Source organism: Sesamum indicum, linkage group LG1, assembly GCF_026168435.1.
Source record: "Sesamum indicum cultivar Baizhima isolate 11 linkage group LG1, ASM2616843v1, whole genome shotgun sequence".
Taxonomy (NCBI): domain Eukaryota; kingdom Viridiplantae; phylum Streptophyta; class Magnoliopsida; order Lamiales; family Pedaliaceae; genus Sesamum; species Sesamum indicum.
In genome coordinates, this window is record NC_142657.1 from 14021856 (window position 1) to 14035598 (window position 13743).

General features: G+C 36.0%; 3 protein-coding genes across 4 annotated transcripts; 1 reads left to right on the forward strand and 2 right to left on the reverse strand.

Moving 5' to 3' along the window:
- Positions 1-768: 768 nt before the first annotated feature.
- On the reverse strand, positions 769-5792 carry LOC105160761 (cysteine--tRNA ligase 2, cytoplasmic). The gene is made up of 9 exons (XM_011078239.3): positions 5206-5792; positions 4212-4275; positions 3546-3707; positions 2956-3126; positions 2585-2866; positions 2370-2495; positions 1665-1880; positions 1448-1564; positions 769-1353 (listed from the first exon to the last, which is right to left on the reverse strand). Exons 1-9 carry the CDS (start codon positions 5376-5378, stop codon positions 1018-1020), a joined length of 1647 nt encoding a protein of 548 aa, XP_011076541.1. The 5' UTR covers positions 5379-5792; the 3' UTR covers positions 769-1017.
- Positions 5793-8481: 2689 nt separating this feature from the next.
- Positions 8482-11201, forward strand: LOC105160775 (uncharacterized). Of its 2 annotated transcripts, XR_016063978.1 has the most exons (3): positions 8482-9701; positions 9819-10039; positions 10861-11201. XR_016063978.1 is itself a non-coding variant. In XM_011078260.3 (2 exons), exons 1-2 carry the CDS (start codon positions 8835-8837, stop codon positions 9888-9890), a joined length of 939 nt encoding a protein of 312 aa, XP_011076562.1. In that variant the 5' UTR covers positions 8482-8834; the 3' UTR covers positions 9891-10274. The 2 variants fall into 2 exon arrangements, 1 of the variants encoding a protein (XP_011076562.1); XM_011078260.3 differs by lacking the exon at positions 10861-11201 and having other exon boundaries at positions 9819-10274.
- A 1070-nt stretch (positions 11202-12271) lies between these two features.
- LOC105160785 (uncharacterized) lies at positions 12272-13372 on the reverse strand. Its single transcript, XM_011078275.3, has one exon. It carries the CDS (start codon positions 13142-13144, stop codon positions 12338-12340), a length of 807 nt encoding a protein of 268 aa, XP_011076577.1. The 5' UTR covers positions 13145-13372; the 3' UTR covers positions 12272-12337.
- Positions 13373-13743: the final 371 nt, after the last annotated feature.

Sequence of the window (13743 nt, forward strand, 5' to 3'; positions counted from 1 at the left end):
AACTCATTAGACATTGGTGAATGCCTTGCATATTGTTTGTATATAAATAATTTTCACGTACTTGTCATTATCTTGCAAAAAAACAAAGTAGATATTTGTCGATTATCTGACTGTACAGTGTATTTGGCACTGAATGTAACATCTACGGAATTTTTCTTATTCAAATTAGGACGTATGAATGGTTTCGGACACTTTGTCACTCATCCGTATCTAATTTAAAAGAAAATAATGTATTTATATGAATTTAAGATTGTAAGGAAGAGGTATAATTTGAGAGAATACTTCGGACAATATTATCATTTTAAGAGCACGATTGTAAGTTTGCTGACTTGGTGAGTAATCGTAAGTGCTTCAGGCCAATTTATTTGGGCCATAAATTTTGGTGAAAGCTACAATACCATAAATTCTGCCCCTTCGCCATAATGTTGCCTGCACGGTTGTACGTTTACAGGCATGGGGTTGGTGACTGCTCAGATTGCAGATGATTACGGCCGGGGCTGTTTCAGTATCCTGGAAGGACCCCTACCTCAGGTTTTTCGACACCCTGTTAACTCCTTGAATGTCAATTCAGGAGTCGTTTTCAGTAATAATCCTGGTAGACCAACGTCGTTGCAATGAATATGGAAACTCGAAGAAACTGCTTGCCAGTGTTGACTGTCTGATCGATCTCTTGGATATACTTTGTTCTGGGAGTAAATGTCACAAACATGAGTATAAATGGGATCAGGCACCTACTAGGGGAGATGATATAACTACAGGAGAAACAAATAACATCAATTTTCAAGTTGATGTCATAGGAGATTTTAGTGATACTATTTTCTCTGTAACAATAATAGAACTTCAATTTTGTAACAATCAGTGAGCTTCTTGGCCCTCCATCAAGGTTCCAGGGCAAGGGAAAAACTCGGTAAAGACCCACCGACACAAAGATCTTGTCATAACATAAAAAGCAACTCAAAGTTACAGTTTTAACATTGTGTCACCTGTTGATATTACTTACCTAGTTCACAAGTTAAGTTAGCTAGTTATCGACTGCTGTTTATCAGCTGGTACAATGGACTGAGGCTTTTCAGCAGGCGGAGGGTTCTGTTGTTCACCTGGAACGCCAGGTTTCTCCTGTTGAGCTGGCGTGCCTGGCTGCTCTTGTTGCACTGGAACACAAGGCCTCCAAACAGTTTCCTTTCCGACATCCATTAAGGCAATTCCCTTAGCAGCAAGATCGCTCCTGATCTGATCACTTCTTGAGAACTCTTTGTTTTTCCGGGCTTGCATTCTATCCTCAATCGCACGCAAAATTTCAGCTTCAGTCAATCCCGCCCTTTTCAGAGCTTTATCTTTCAGTTGTTGCAAAACCTGTACCACAGAGTGCCCATTAACACAAATTACAACATTAAAGTCATTGAAAGTGTCACAGGTACAAATATGGAAAAGGTAGATTGGAATGCACCTCCGCATAACTCAAACTGGGAAGCAATCCGAGAACATCCAGGACTTCTCTAACTTGTTTCTCTAAATCAACAAGAGACTTAACAGTGGATAACTGCTGCAGCTTCTGCTGCTTCTTCTGGAAGCAAAAGGAAAATACCCTTAGAAAGACTAATTTTGGTAAGCATCCACAAGAAATGAGAAAGTACAGAGAGAGACTATTGAGTATAGATCCCTGCCTTAAGCATGTTCACAGAACTGTTGACAAATCTCAGAGCTTCTTGAAGAGCAGCATTCAGGATTGTCGGTGTGTGCAAATCATCAGCTAATTTCACTTCAAACTCATTATGCAGCTTACTGATGCAATCTTGAGCGGCAGGGCTGACACGGACTTTGGCGTTTGTTGCACTTTCTTCTTTCAGTGCGGATATTGCATCTTCACAATCTTGCAAAGTCTGCTAGTACAAAAATGACTCATAAAACTGTTCACTAACAATGTCCCAACCTTGAGCACAGTGTGGTGAAACAAAACATGTGATTCTTGACTTTGTTGTACATGCATGCACTCAAGGGGGAGACTAACCACCAAATTTACTGTGCATAAAGCATAATCTATCAAATTAAGAATGTTTGAGCTGCACAACAAGCTCATGCATAACCTGATTGAATTTCCCAAGATATCAGATCGACTGAAACGGAACAATAAACAGACACCATACTTAGTTTCTGCTGCCAAAGGACATAAAACAGAGTAGCTGGTCAAAAGCACAATTCATTTACCCAGATCTAATATGCAGGTCATTTCTCACCAGTTGTCAAACAAAATCTACCGACAATGATCCAAACAAAAACAATGACAACCTTATTGATGTGCAACTCAAAAATAGAGCAATCATTCAAGAGCCTAACAATATTCCATGAGAGAAAATTGGCATATTTTCAACCTGATATATATAGAAAACTGCTTCTGAAGAAATTTCTATCTGTGATATTGAATAATTGACAGGAGAACGGTAGTGAGTCCCCAGCAGGAAATGCCTCAATGCAAGTGGGTGGTATAATTTTGTAACCTGCAAAGGAATATCACGATAGTGATGACCCAAACCAGGCAGAAGGTTCAAAACTACCAAGTGAAGGGAATTAATCTCTCATCTTTTACCTCACGAATGGTGAAAAAGTTACCCAGGGATTTAGACATTTTCTCATCATTTGCTGTAACAAAACCATTATGTATCCAGTAATTAACTTTACTCTCTGAGCAAGCAGCACAACTCTGAGCAATCTCATTTTCATGATGAGGAAAAATCAAATCCATCCCACCACCATGAATATCAAATGTATGTGTCAAGTAATGAGCACTCATGGCACTGCACTCTATGTGCCATCCAGGTCTTCCGGGACCCCATGGACTGTCCCATAGCGGCTCACCAGGCTTTGCCGCCTGCAAAAAAGAATATATATACATATACATATATGTCGAGGCATGAAAGAGTAATTACACCAGAAATCAAACTGTAAAAGTTTGTTCACCTTCCACAAGGCAAAATCAGCAGGATTTCGCTTTCTGTCATCAACAGCAACTCGTTCCCCAGCTCTATTGTCTTCTAGCTTCCGTCCCGATAAAAGACCATATTTTGGGAAATTATCAACAGAGAAGTAAACATCTCCATCAACCGCATAAGCACAACCGTTGCTGATAATCTACAAAAATGAAACATAAATAGCACAAGAATATTTAATGAACTTAGAGAAAAGGATGAATTGAAATGTAGAAAGAAATAGAACTTCTATCTCCAGAAACAAGGTCATAAAGATAATATCCCTACTCGCATGACGTGAGGAAAAGAGATTCATATCCTAATTTCTACATAATTTCCTGTCAAACATAACAAATTTAAAGATGTCTTATTACAATATTTGAGCTAAAACACGTACAAAACATCAAACAAAATTGTACATAACTCATTGTTTGCTTCAACTACTGAAAATGCTTCTGTCCAGATGTATGAACATCAGAATCAAATCATTTTATACAGGAGAGAAACATGTATGTATAATGAGGATAAGAAGAAGATCATGATCTATATAAAATCAAAGAAAAAAAAAGGCGAGGAAAGAACCTGAGCTATCATGTCCTTGATTTGCTGCATATGATCAGTAACACGTGGCTGGTGGGTAGGAAGAAGGCACTGGAGATCAGCCATGTCATTGAGAAACTCTTGGCAAAACCGCCCACTTAGTGCTTTAGAATCCTCCCCAACCTCATTCGCTCTACGAATAATCTGAACATATTACTCCTTTAGGAACCATTACAAAAGTAATCCGAGAATATAATGCCCCCTCACCCCACGGCACTCTATAACCAAGAATCATGCTTCTCAAGCACAATTCATCAAGCATGCATATTAGTCTTTGAATGAAAAACCCAACTAATAAGTTAGATCTGGCATTGAGCATATTTGACATGAAACAGATTGTATGTTGATATCATTGAGAAACAAAAACCAATTCCCCATCCCATCTTCAATTTACTCGATTTATGTCCCATAGATTTGAAGGATCTCTTATTAAGATGTAACACATTCACCAATAAATGCATATCCTTGTTCTGTTGACATCAATTCCCAATTCACTCTCCTTGTCAACTTTGACAGAAATACAAAAATCACCATCATTTTGCAGCAAATTTGAAATTGAACAGTTTATTATCCACTCAGTAGTTCATTGTCTATAAATAATCTGAGCGCTTTAGAAATCAGTATAAGCATCAAGCAAAGACATCTCACCTTGTCATCAACATCAGTGAAATTGCGCACATAAACAACCTCGTAGCCCAAATATTTCAGATATCTACACAAATCAAATTTCAATAAATAAATTCAGATGGAATGCGCATGTAGTATAATATGAAAGCAACACTACTTTGTAGTACCAAAAATTCATACAGTCGCAATAAAACCATCCAATGCAAGTTCAAGAAGAAAATATTTTCCCCTCTCAACGATGAAACTAGCTTCAGCATGTTTGATCTCCATAAATGGGTAATATAATTGAAAATTAGAAAAAATGCAAAAGCAATCCATACAGTCTTATCAGCCTAAAAATCAACTGAATTTTAGCACAAAAACTAGATAACTCTAAGAGTACTCACAACTTCAAGATGCAAAAGCATCATTGTACTTAGCCTGGCAACTTAGGTTTGGCGTGCATTTATCAGTTGGTACTTTCTATCTATGAATCAAAGCAAATTATTGGTAAGATTTTCACAGGTAAAGCCACATTACATCCCAAATGCATCATTGTACTTAGCCTGGAAGTTTAGTTTGGGCGTGCATTTATCAGTGGCTATTTTCTCTCCAAGCATCAAAGCAAATTTCTCATGAAATTTTAACATATAAAGCCTCATGATATCCTGAATCAAAATACATCCATACTTCATCCCCAATTCAAGGAACTCACCATTTACAGCCCACAATTTGTCCAAATTTTCTTTTTTTCCATTAAAGTCTCGCGGGTTACGAAATCCCCAGTATCTATTACCATTGCCAAGCAATAACCAGAAACAAACATCCCTTATCTCCAGTTTAAAACACAAACACAAGAAAAGAACTCAATTTTGTAGATACATCTTCCAAATAAATGATAAAACAAATTCAATTACCATTTATGCACATAATGAACACATACACAACAAAACTATTTATCCAAAAGAATACGTGAATCCAGCTTAATCTCCATAGTTAACCGAACCAATCTAAATAATAAAGTCTAAAATCAAACCTGTAGAGAACATCGAAGGCAACGTAGGCACGCGCGTGGCCAATATGACTAAGGTCGTAAGAGGTAACGCCGCAAACATACATTCCGACTTTGCCCTCAACTATGGGCTTAAAGATCTCTTTTTGCTTCGTCATACTGTTGTACACTTGAAATTCTGGCCTCTTGTTCGCCATCTCCTCTAGAATTAAGGAAATTTGAGAAAGAAAAAATATGTTTTTGATGGATCGGAGTGTCTGGAATCAGATATGACGATTGAAAGGATGATTATTTCAGAGCAATTTCCCTTTATAAATCTGCAATGTTCCTTGAACCCTAAACCCAAAACCGCGAAGATGTTTGAGGCTCTGATGATTTTTTTGAATCAAAAGATGAGATTTTGAGCGAACCCGTATGTTGGAGAGGCAAAATCTGTGCGGCTTTGAGATGGGATTTGCTTTATTTTACTCGTTTCTCATCTCATTAGGCTACTGGTGTTCTGGCAACTCAAGAATCCAGAAACAAAACCCTAATCGTAGGAAGACGATGGTGTGTTTCTATAGTTGTGGGACTTGTCTTTATTATCACGCTGTCTTCATTACAAGGAAGGAATTAAAATCTTGAAAATCCATAAAAAAAAATACTAAAATCTTGAAAATCCAATCTATAATCTTGACATATGATTGTCCTAAAGTTTCCTAAAATTATATTGAGAATGAACAATTTATGTTGCATTAATTGAGTTGCAACTGGCATGCAGTTGTATATAGTAACTGCAATTTATTTTGTAGTAAATCTTTTTTACAAAATTCAATTTTTGAGCTTTGACATTTTTGATATTTTTGCTTAGTTCATTTTACTATACAATTAAAATTTAATCTAATTATTAGATTTATTCCAAAGTATTTAAAGAAATATTAATTTTTAAGTTTTTTACTAATAGTAACATATAAATTACAAATTCTATATTTATTCAAATCAATACATTAATATTATGACACGCTGAATAGCATGTCTGTCCAACTAATACTTTAATTTGACTATCAACAATGAATAAATTATAATTGCTGGCATGAAATGAAACAAATAATCACATAAAGTGAGATAAATACCCACCACACATATGGTAAAATTTGAACCCATAATATTGAACTTGTTTATAGAACCTCAACTTTAGCCTTTTGTAAACTTTTTTATTTTATTAAATGAGAGTTCATTATTGATAAAATTCCAAATCAAATGTAACTAACTCAAGGAAATTTTTTTGGAGATAAATACTTCTTTGAATATTTTGGAAAACAAATATTTTGTAGATAAACGCTGCAAGTCGAGTCATATTTGCCTCGCTCCTATATTAATTATATATGGCAAGAAAGGAAATTGAGGACTTTCCGATCCAAATATCAAAGCTGCAACTAGTGATAGAACAGATTGTTAGATTCATATCAACTATTAGCTGTTGAGTTGTGTGTAGTCTAGAAGTGAAGGAAAATAATAGGCAGTCATTGCATAGCAAAATCAAGCTCTATTTTCTGTATATATTGCAAAACTCTCTTATGAAGAAAATACAAAGGGTATATATATATACAGTGAGACATAATCTTTTCTAAAGAACTAACAAATATTGTTACAGAAATTGATAAAACGGTTGTGTTGTATCTATCTTGTATCTAATAAGATTGTAACAGAATTGTTGGCGACCTCACTATGTGTGACTTCGCGACGTGCTGGATCTAGTGCAACCTCAAGACGAACGACCCGATGTTGTACTTCATTGTGACCGGTTGATGATGTAGCGACCTCACGACCCGCAACCTCTTGGCGATTGGAGGTCGAGTTCTCAACATTAGCTCACTATAAATCAGATTTTATAAAGATTGTGGTTGTTATTAGAATTCGAGGATAGTTTGCAAAGTACATGACTTATGACGCTCTTGATTCTTGTTGTACATTATTATTATTTTTTATCTTGATGAAATTTACCTTTCTACCAAAAAAACAAAATAAAATTATCTTATGTTGTGTTAATTGATGAATTTCAAATTTAAAATAATAAAATAATAATAATAAATCCACTACAATTGTTACTTTTTCCGTTATTACTATTTCACGTGCATTTTTTGTTAGCTTTTAATGAATAATCAACGACAAAGATTAATTATGTTAAAAAATAATATATCGGGGAACTAAAGTTGTAACTCGTGAAATACAGAGGACCAAAAACGTTTTAATAATATTTTAAAGGGACCAAATATATAATTTTCCCAAAATTGGAAATTGAAGGTTTTGTAATTTATATTAATTCAAATCAATTATATAACAAGCTTTTCAAATCTTATTGAAGTTTCAGATATAATAAAAATTTCTAAGAATTACGGAAAATGAAATTTGGCACATCAAAACTCCATTAACAAGGTTGAATGAAATAAGAGCTCCGACCCTAAATCTACCTTAAAAATTTATAGTGAAATATAGATCCCATAAATATTTCTAGCATCAAACTTGGAAATTTCAATTTGTATGCATATTTATTAATGGCGTGTTCCTTACTCTGCACGACTGAATTTATTTATCTAAAACTATATTTTATAAACTTAAATTATGTAAAGTCAGTTGAAATAAATTCTTTTAATTAGATTAGTAATATAAAATAATTTTTTTCTCCAACTTCTTTTTGTATTTATTTATTATTTGCATTATAATAAAAATATTAGGCTATGTATATAGAGTTAATTACACTTAGACCCTATTTAAAAATATATATTTATATTTTTTCTCAATTTTTTTTTGAAATTACGCTTATACCCCTTTGAAATTCTTCTTTTACATCTAACATCCTTCCATTAGGGTTTGAACGAAATTCTATGACTAACAAAATAAATTACATAAATTTTTAGGTTTGTCCATCATTTAATATTTTCATATATATTTCTATACTTATAAATGGATAAATATAATATATATATGTGTATGTATGTGGAGTGAGGTTAACATTATTATAATTTTTTTTTATAAGTAAAAAATTATTACATAAGAATATTAAATGAGGGGTAAAATTAAACATTTATATATTTTTTCTACTAACGTCAATATTTTTCGTTCAAACCCAATGAAAGAGAGTTACATATAAATATCCAACTTTTTAAAGAAATATAAATATAATTTCATATTTTTAATAGGAATCTAAATATAATTAACTCTCAAAATATATTTTCCTTAACATAATAGTAGACACCCGCTCAAGGCAAACCCCTTAAGATAAAAGAGCGACTCAGTTGTAAAACGATTTAAATTGCATCAATGGGCCAATGAGTTTACGTGAAAGTCGCGTTTCGGCGCGACTTGCGCACAATTTTCCTTTCCCCCCTCACCTGCCCAAACCCAAATCAAAATAAAACCCGAATATTCAAGAAACAGACCCGCAACTGCAACCGCAACCGCAACGGAAAAAGGTCGAAAACTCAAACAGCTTCCCCTTCCCGGCGATTTTCTCTTACTATATATCATCAAGAAACCAGGCAACAGAATAGAGAAAAAAAATCCTTCTCCTCCTCTTCTGTTCCCTTCTTCTCCATTGTACAAATTCTTCCATTAAAATCCCAAGAACGGAGCTTTCAGTTTGTGAGTGTGCCCGGAATTGTGGATGAAGGATTATGGCTATGGGGATAGAAAGATTGAAGGCGCTCCACAATTTCACCTTGCCGTCCGAGCTCCGCTGGGGGAATCGGCAATTCCTCCGCTGCATGAAGATCAACTCCAACGGTCAAATCTCACCCCTCCGCCGCTTCACCACCACTAATTCCTATTCCTCTGATCAACACCAGCAAAACAATTATGTCCAACAGCCCCGCACCACCAGAGACAGAGAGAGAAGACGGGAGAAAGAGTCGTCTGCTGAGTTTCTGCATGGATCTCACAAAGTAGGGCCTAGTCCGCCTCCGGCATCGGATGGCTGTCGGAGATTTGGCGACGACGATGATGGGATTGCCGCCATGAGGGAGAAAGTGATGTTCGATCTCCAAACGGCGACAGATAAAATGAAAGACGCGATTTTTAAGGATGGGCTTGAAGAGGGCCAGGTGTCTGGTCCTCAGTTGCTGCGGACGCCGTCTGCGGCTGCCGCGGTGGAAGGTGAGATATGCCGGCCATGGAATTTGAGGACAAGGCGTGCTGCCTGTAAGACGCCATTGAGTGGGCTCGTCTTATGTAGAAATGGTGGTGCTACCGTCGTCGGCGCCGAGAACGACAGTGCCGGCGGGAAGGGTTTGAGGGTGGATATCCCAAAATCCAATTTAGTATCTTCCCAGATGAGGGCTGGCTCAGCGGCAGTGGCTGACAACTCGACGCGGCTGAGGAGCGCCGACAACTGCTCGGCAGCGTGCGGCGAGAAGAGGGAGCGAGCGAAGTTTTCGGTATCGCTTTGTAAAAGAGATATCGAAGAGGATTTCTTGGCGATCGTAGGTCACAGGCTGCCACGCAGACCAAAAAAGAGAGCTAAGATTATTCAGAGACAATTGGATGTAAGTTCATTAAAATTCAACACCTCATTGATCACAAATTCTTACAGATGATTTGTTCGTCAATTTTTAAAATCACTGTTCCATTGATTCTTTTTTCGTTTTATGGAATTTTCGCAGACGTTATTTCCTGGAGTGTGGTTGATAGAAGTTACACCTGATATGTATAAAGTTCCTGAAGCTGCTCCATAACAATGAAGGTGGACATTGCAGCTTGTATGGAATTTGAGGAGGCTTTTTTCCTTCTTAAAATGGTTTATTGTCAAGGATGGACTAATCGGGAGTTATACAGCACCAGCATTATGAATACCAAATTCGATGAGAATCTTGAAATTCCTCCGGTAAAATTTGGAGTTAAAGAAAGGCTCAATTTCTCGGGAAATGCTAATTTTTGTGCAGTTCTGATTCTAATAGTTCATAATTTTGTTTTCTCATGGAAATAAAACTGGCATAGTTCGTAGTTGGATAGGTTGGTGGCCGTTTTTCGTTCGGTCTTTCTTCTTTTACAATTGAACAGAATGCTTTATGAATCCAAGTTTATTTCTTAATAAAAGCTATTCTTCCTGTTTGACCCCAGTTTGTTCTGCTCATAGTGTGCTTGGTGTTATAGACGCTAGTGAAATGCAATTCTTGAGTGTATGCTTGCAGCAACATTCAGATCTTCTCCATTTAGCTGATTACCTGCGTTATCTTAGGAAAATTTGAGATGGAATTCATAAAGGCTGCTGAGTGGTAAATTTCTAGTGCACCAGACTGAGAAATCTCCAGTATGCTTTATCTCTGTTTCTCTCCAACGCCACTCGGAGATATTGTTTCTGTTTTCTATCATATTTAACATGACGGTGCACCGTTAAAATTAAATCTTTCAACCAGCTAGTTTGTGCTATTGGTGATCATGAAGTATTGCCAGATTTCTTCTCCTTGAACAGGTTCAATATCTATTGAGAATTGTGGATTATGATTCCCATTCAACTATCTGTCCTCATCTCCACCGACATTAAATACGAAGCAAAAGCATCAAAATCATCTTCTATAGCCGAACAATATTGAAAATTTTCATCTGCATAATATCCATACCACGACATTGTATGTTTCTCTTCTTCAATATTTGGAAATTCTTTCTATCTTAATTCTTTCACTGCTCTTGTTGTCATGATTTCAGCAACGCTAGTTGTGAAAATCAAGATCACAGGACAGAGGCAGACCGAGGAGAAATCGTTCTTCCACAATGTTCATATATTGGTTGCTCTGAGCTTTCATTGGGAACTTTGAAATTCAATCCAAATTCTATGTGCAAGAACTGATGATGCTCATGTTCTACTTCTTCGAGCATCGACATTTTCATACACCAGTGGCTGAGGTGTTTTCTTGATGAGCCCCATGCCTCAATTTTGGTGGAGCCGCTTTGTTATAGATTAATTTAGGCCATTCATTTTGTGCGCACACGTTCAACCTATGCTCTATTAACTCTTTCTACACCATTTTGCTGTGTTACTATAAGATTTCAGAAAATGCGTTGCTATAGTATTCGGTACAAATATTTTCATAAAACGAATAAGCAACACGTTTTTGTTTAATCAAGTTGTAGGTTCAGTTTAAACAATTGAGCAGAAGTGCTACAGAGGTTTAAATATAAATCACATATTTATATCGGTGTATGGTTTGCTAATGAACTAAAATTCTTGTCCCATCTTGGACTTGAAATATGAGAATTTTTTTTATAAATTTCAACAGCGATTTGACTATTTAATGAATGAAACCGAACAATATATAGAGTATGATGAACAATACAAGAGATGATTACCACCACTTATCATTAAAATTCTCAACATAGATATGCTAATAATTGTTAGAATTCAACCAATAATGGTAGTGAAGTAATAAATTTATCATCACCCTTGCTCTTATCAAATTTTAATTAAATTTCATTGATATTGTCCAAATAGCCCTCCTAGTCATCCCTACAGAAACACATAGAGGACAATGGAAGTGAGTCAAGGACAATGAAGGTGAGTCGTGTATATACAAGAGTTGAGCATTGTAGTTCACCAGTCACCATCAGTCATGATCTGATATATGAGCTCAAATTGCATTGGATGCCATGGTCATATTACAATAATACTATTATCTACCTTTATAGCTATGCTAGCTACTATCTAAACATTTATAGAACATTGTGTATTATCTACAGGAAAGAAGGCCCTACACTTATCCAACTTACTTCTTTTAGTCCTTTATCAAAATTGTCTAGTAAATGTTTTTTTGGATAAACTTAAACTCTTTGTCTTGATCTGATTATAGAGTTTAACAGTAGCCTGGAGTAAAAGAAAGCACAAACAAAGTATTTTATCTACATTATAAGGGCAAATATGTCCATGAATTCCAGCTATATATGTATGTATGTATGTGGGTGTGTGCGCACAGTTCCCCTTCCATAAAATAAGGATGTCTTGTTATAAACTTTTGACTTGTCGATATATGTGAATTATTCTTACTGCAATCATGAAATATCCAGTGAATTAGTTCTATATTTACTGTTTCAGCTAACGAATTATTCTATTACTGGATAGATCTACTTCGTGCAACCAATAATTTCATTAGGTGCATTACTGTACAGAAATATGAACAACTTTGAGCCTTCATTTCTTCTTCTTCTTCTTCTTTGAACCCTTATTGCACAAAAATGAACCAAAACCAAATAGAGTTATAGTACCTTTGCTAATGTAAGTGGGAGGAATGTTCAAAATTGGGCTAATTCCAACTCCATTCATGCCATGTAAACTGCTGTTACTCTTCCTTAGAGAAGGCTTTTTCCATGTATTATTGTGAGAACAGTATTGACTGTTCGCTCTAACCTTTGAATTTGAGCCGTAAGTTGCTGACTCTTTCAACAAGTGCTGCTTTTGAATAACTTTTGGATTTTGATTTGGAGCAGAACTCGTTGAGTTGCTTCGTGTTAGAAACTGTAGGGATCGGAGCAATCCGTTAGTCCTGCCAGTATCGCAGTTCAAACTGCTGCTTCTTCTGAACTGCCAGAATGGTCGTGGCAGTGGTTTATCCTCTTCATCACCATCAGAGTTGTAGGATAGAAACTCGATCAAACGCTTCTTCATCGTGTTATCATTTACGTTTCCTTGTGTTTTCGTTGCAGCTTGTCTTGCCTCACAATGGCCTAAAATTGGATCAGGTTGATGAGTTTCTTTCTGGGGTGTGATTTTCTTGATTTCAACAGGCAGGATTCTGCCGTTGGCGAAGAGCTCATCAGCCGGAGAGATTTTTTCTGACAAGCCTTGACTGAGGCAGAAATTGAAATCTACCGTGGAGTTTGGGAGCAGTGCATTTGATCTAGCATAGTGGAGGAGATCTATTTCTGTGATATCATCAGAGAATGAGAGTCTTGGACTATCCACTGGACTTGAACTTTCTGAGCATATATCAACAGCCATGGTTGTTAATGTTTCAGCAATTGTGAACTGTTGCAAGGAGAGAGGGATTTTAGTTAATGCACAGGAAACAGGAAATTAAATTGAGAATGAAAAAGAGGGATGCCCTCTTCTCTTGCCATGTCTAGTAAAAAGGGTGCCTCATTTCATAATCTGAGGGCAAGAATCTAAGATAGAAGCAAGAATTACTGTAACATCAATGTTTCCGAAACGTATTATGTGGCAACCCACAAGGGTCTACTCAAATCTCAAGGCCTCGCCTTGTAATTAAAATATTATTGGTTCGAAATTCATAAATACATATATTTTTTATTTTAAATTATTGAATACCGATAAAAGTATCAAATAATGTAATAAATTGAATTAGTTAAAAGAGAAATGAACTAAGTTGAAACTTTTAGAGGAATGATGAAATAATTTTTCCGAGAGTTTATTTATGCAATGATCCTCTTGAATTATTACTTATATCACCCCAATATTATGATTCTTGAGCTTGGAAAAATTGGTAGAAAATTGCTAGCAAAGCATCCCACGTGGAGTAGCAAGACAGAGTGCATAACACAAACACAAGTCTGCTGAATTGTCCATTATTCGCGTCTTAT

Bases quoted from the DNA above. Each gene is read 5' to 3' on its own strand.
- LOC105160761 (XM_011078239.3), bottom strand. From the start codon at position 5,378: ATGGCGAACAAGAGGCCAGAATTTCAAGTGTACAACAGTATGACGAAG. The intron at 2,867-2,955 runs GTGAACAAACTT...TCTTTTTTGCAG, and splicing joins CTGATTTTGCCTTGTGGAAG to GCGGCAAAGCCTGGTGAGCC. The intron at 2,496-2,584 runs GTAAAAGATGAG...ATTCCTTTGCAG, and splicing joins ACTTTTTCACCATTCGTGAG to GTTACAAAATTATACCACCC.
- LOC105160785 (XM_011078275.3), bottom strand. From the start codon at position 13,144: ATGGCTGTTGATATATGCTCAGAAAGTTCAAGTCCAGTGGATAGTCCA.
- LOC105160775 (XM_011078260.3), top strand. From the start codon at position 8,835: ATGGCTATGGGGATAGAAAGATTGAAGGCGCTCCACAATTTCACCTTG. The intron at 9,702-9,818 runs GTAAGTTCATTA...GAATTTTCGCAG, and splicing joins TTATTCAGAGACAATTGGAT to ACGTTATTTCCTGGAGTGTG.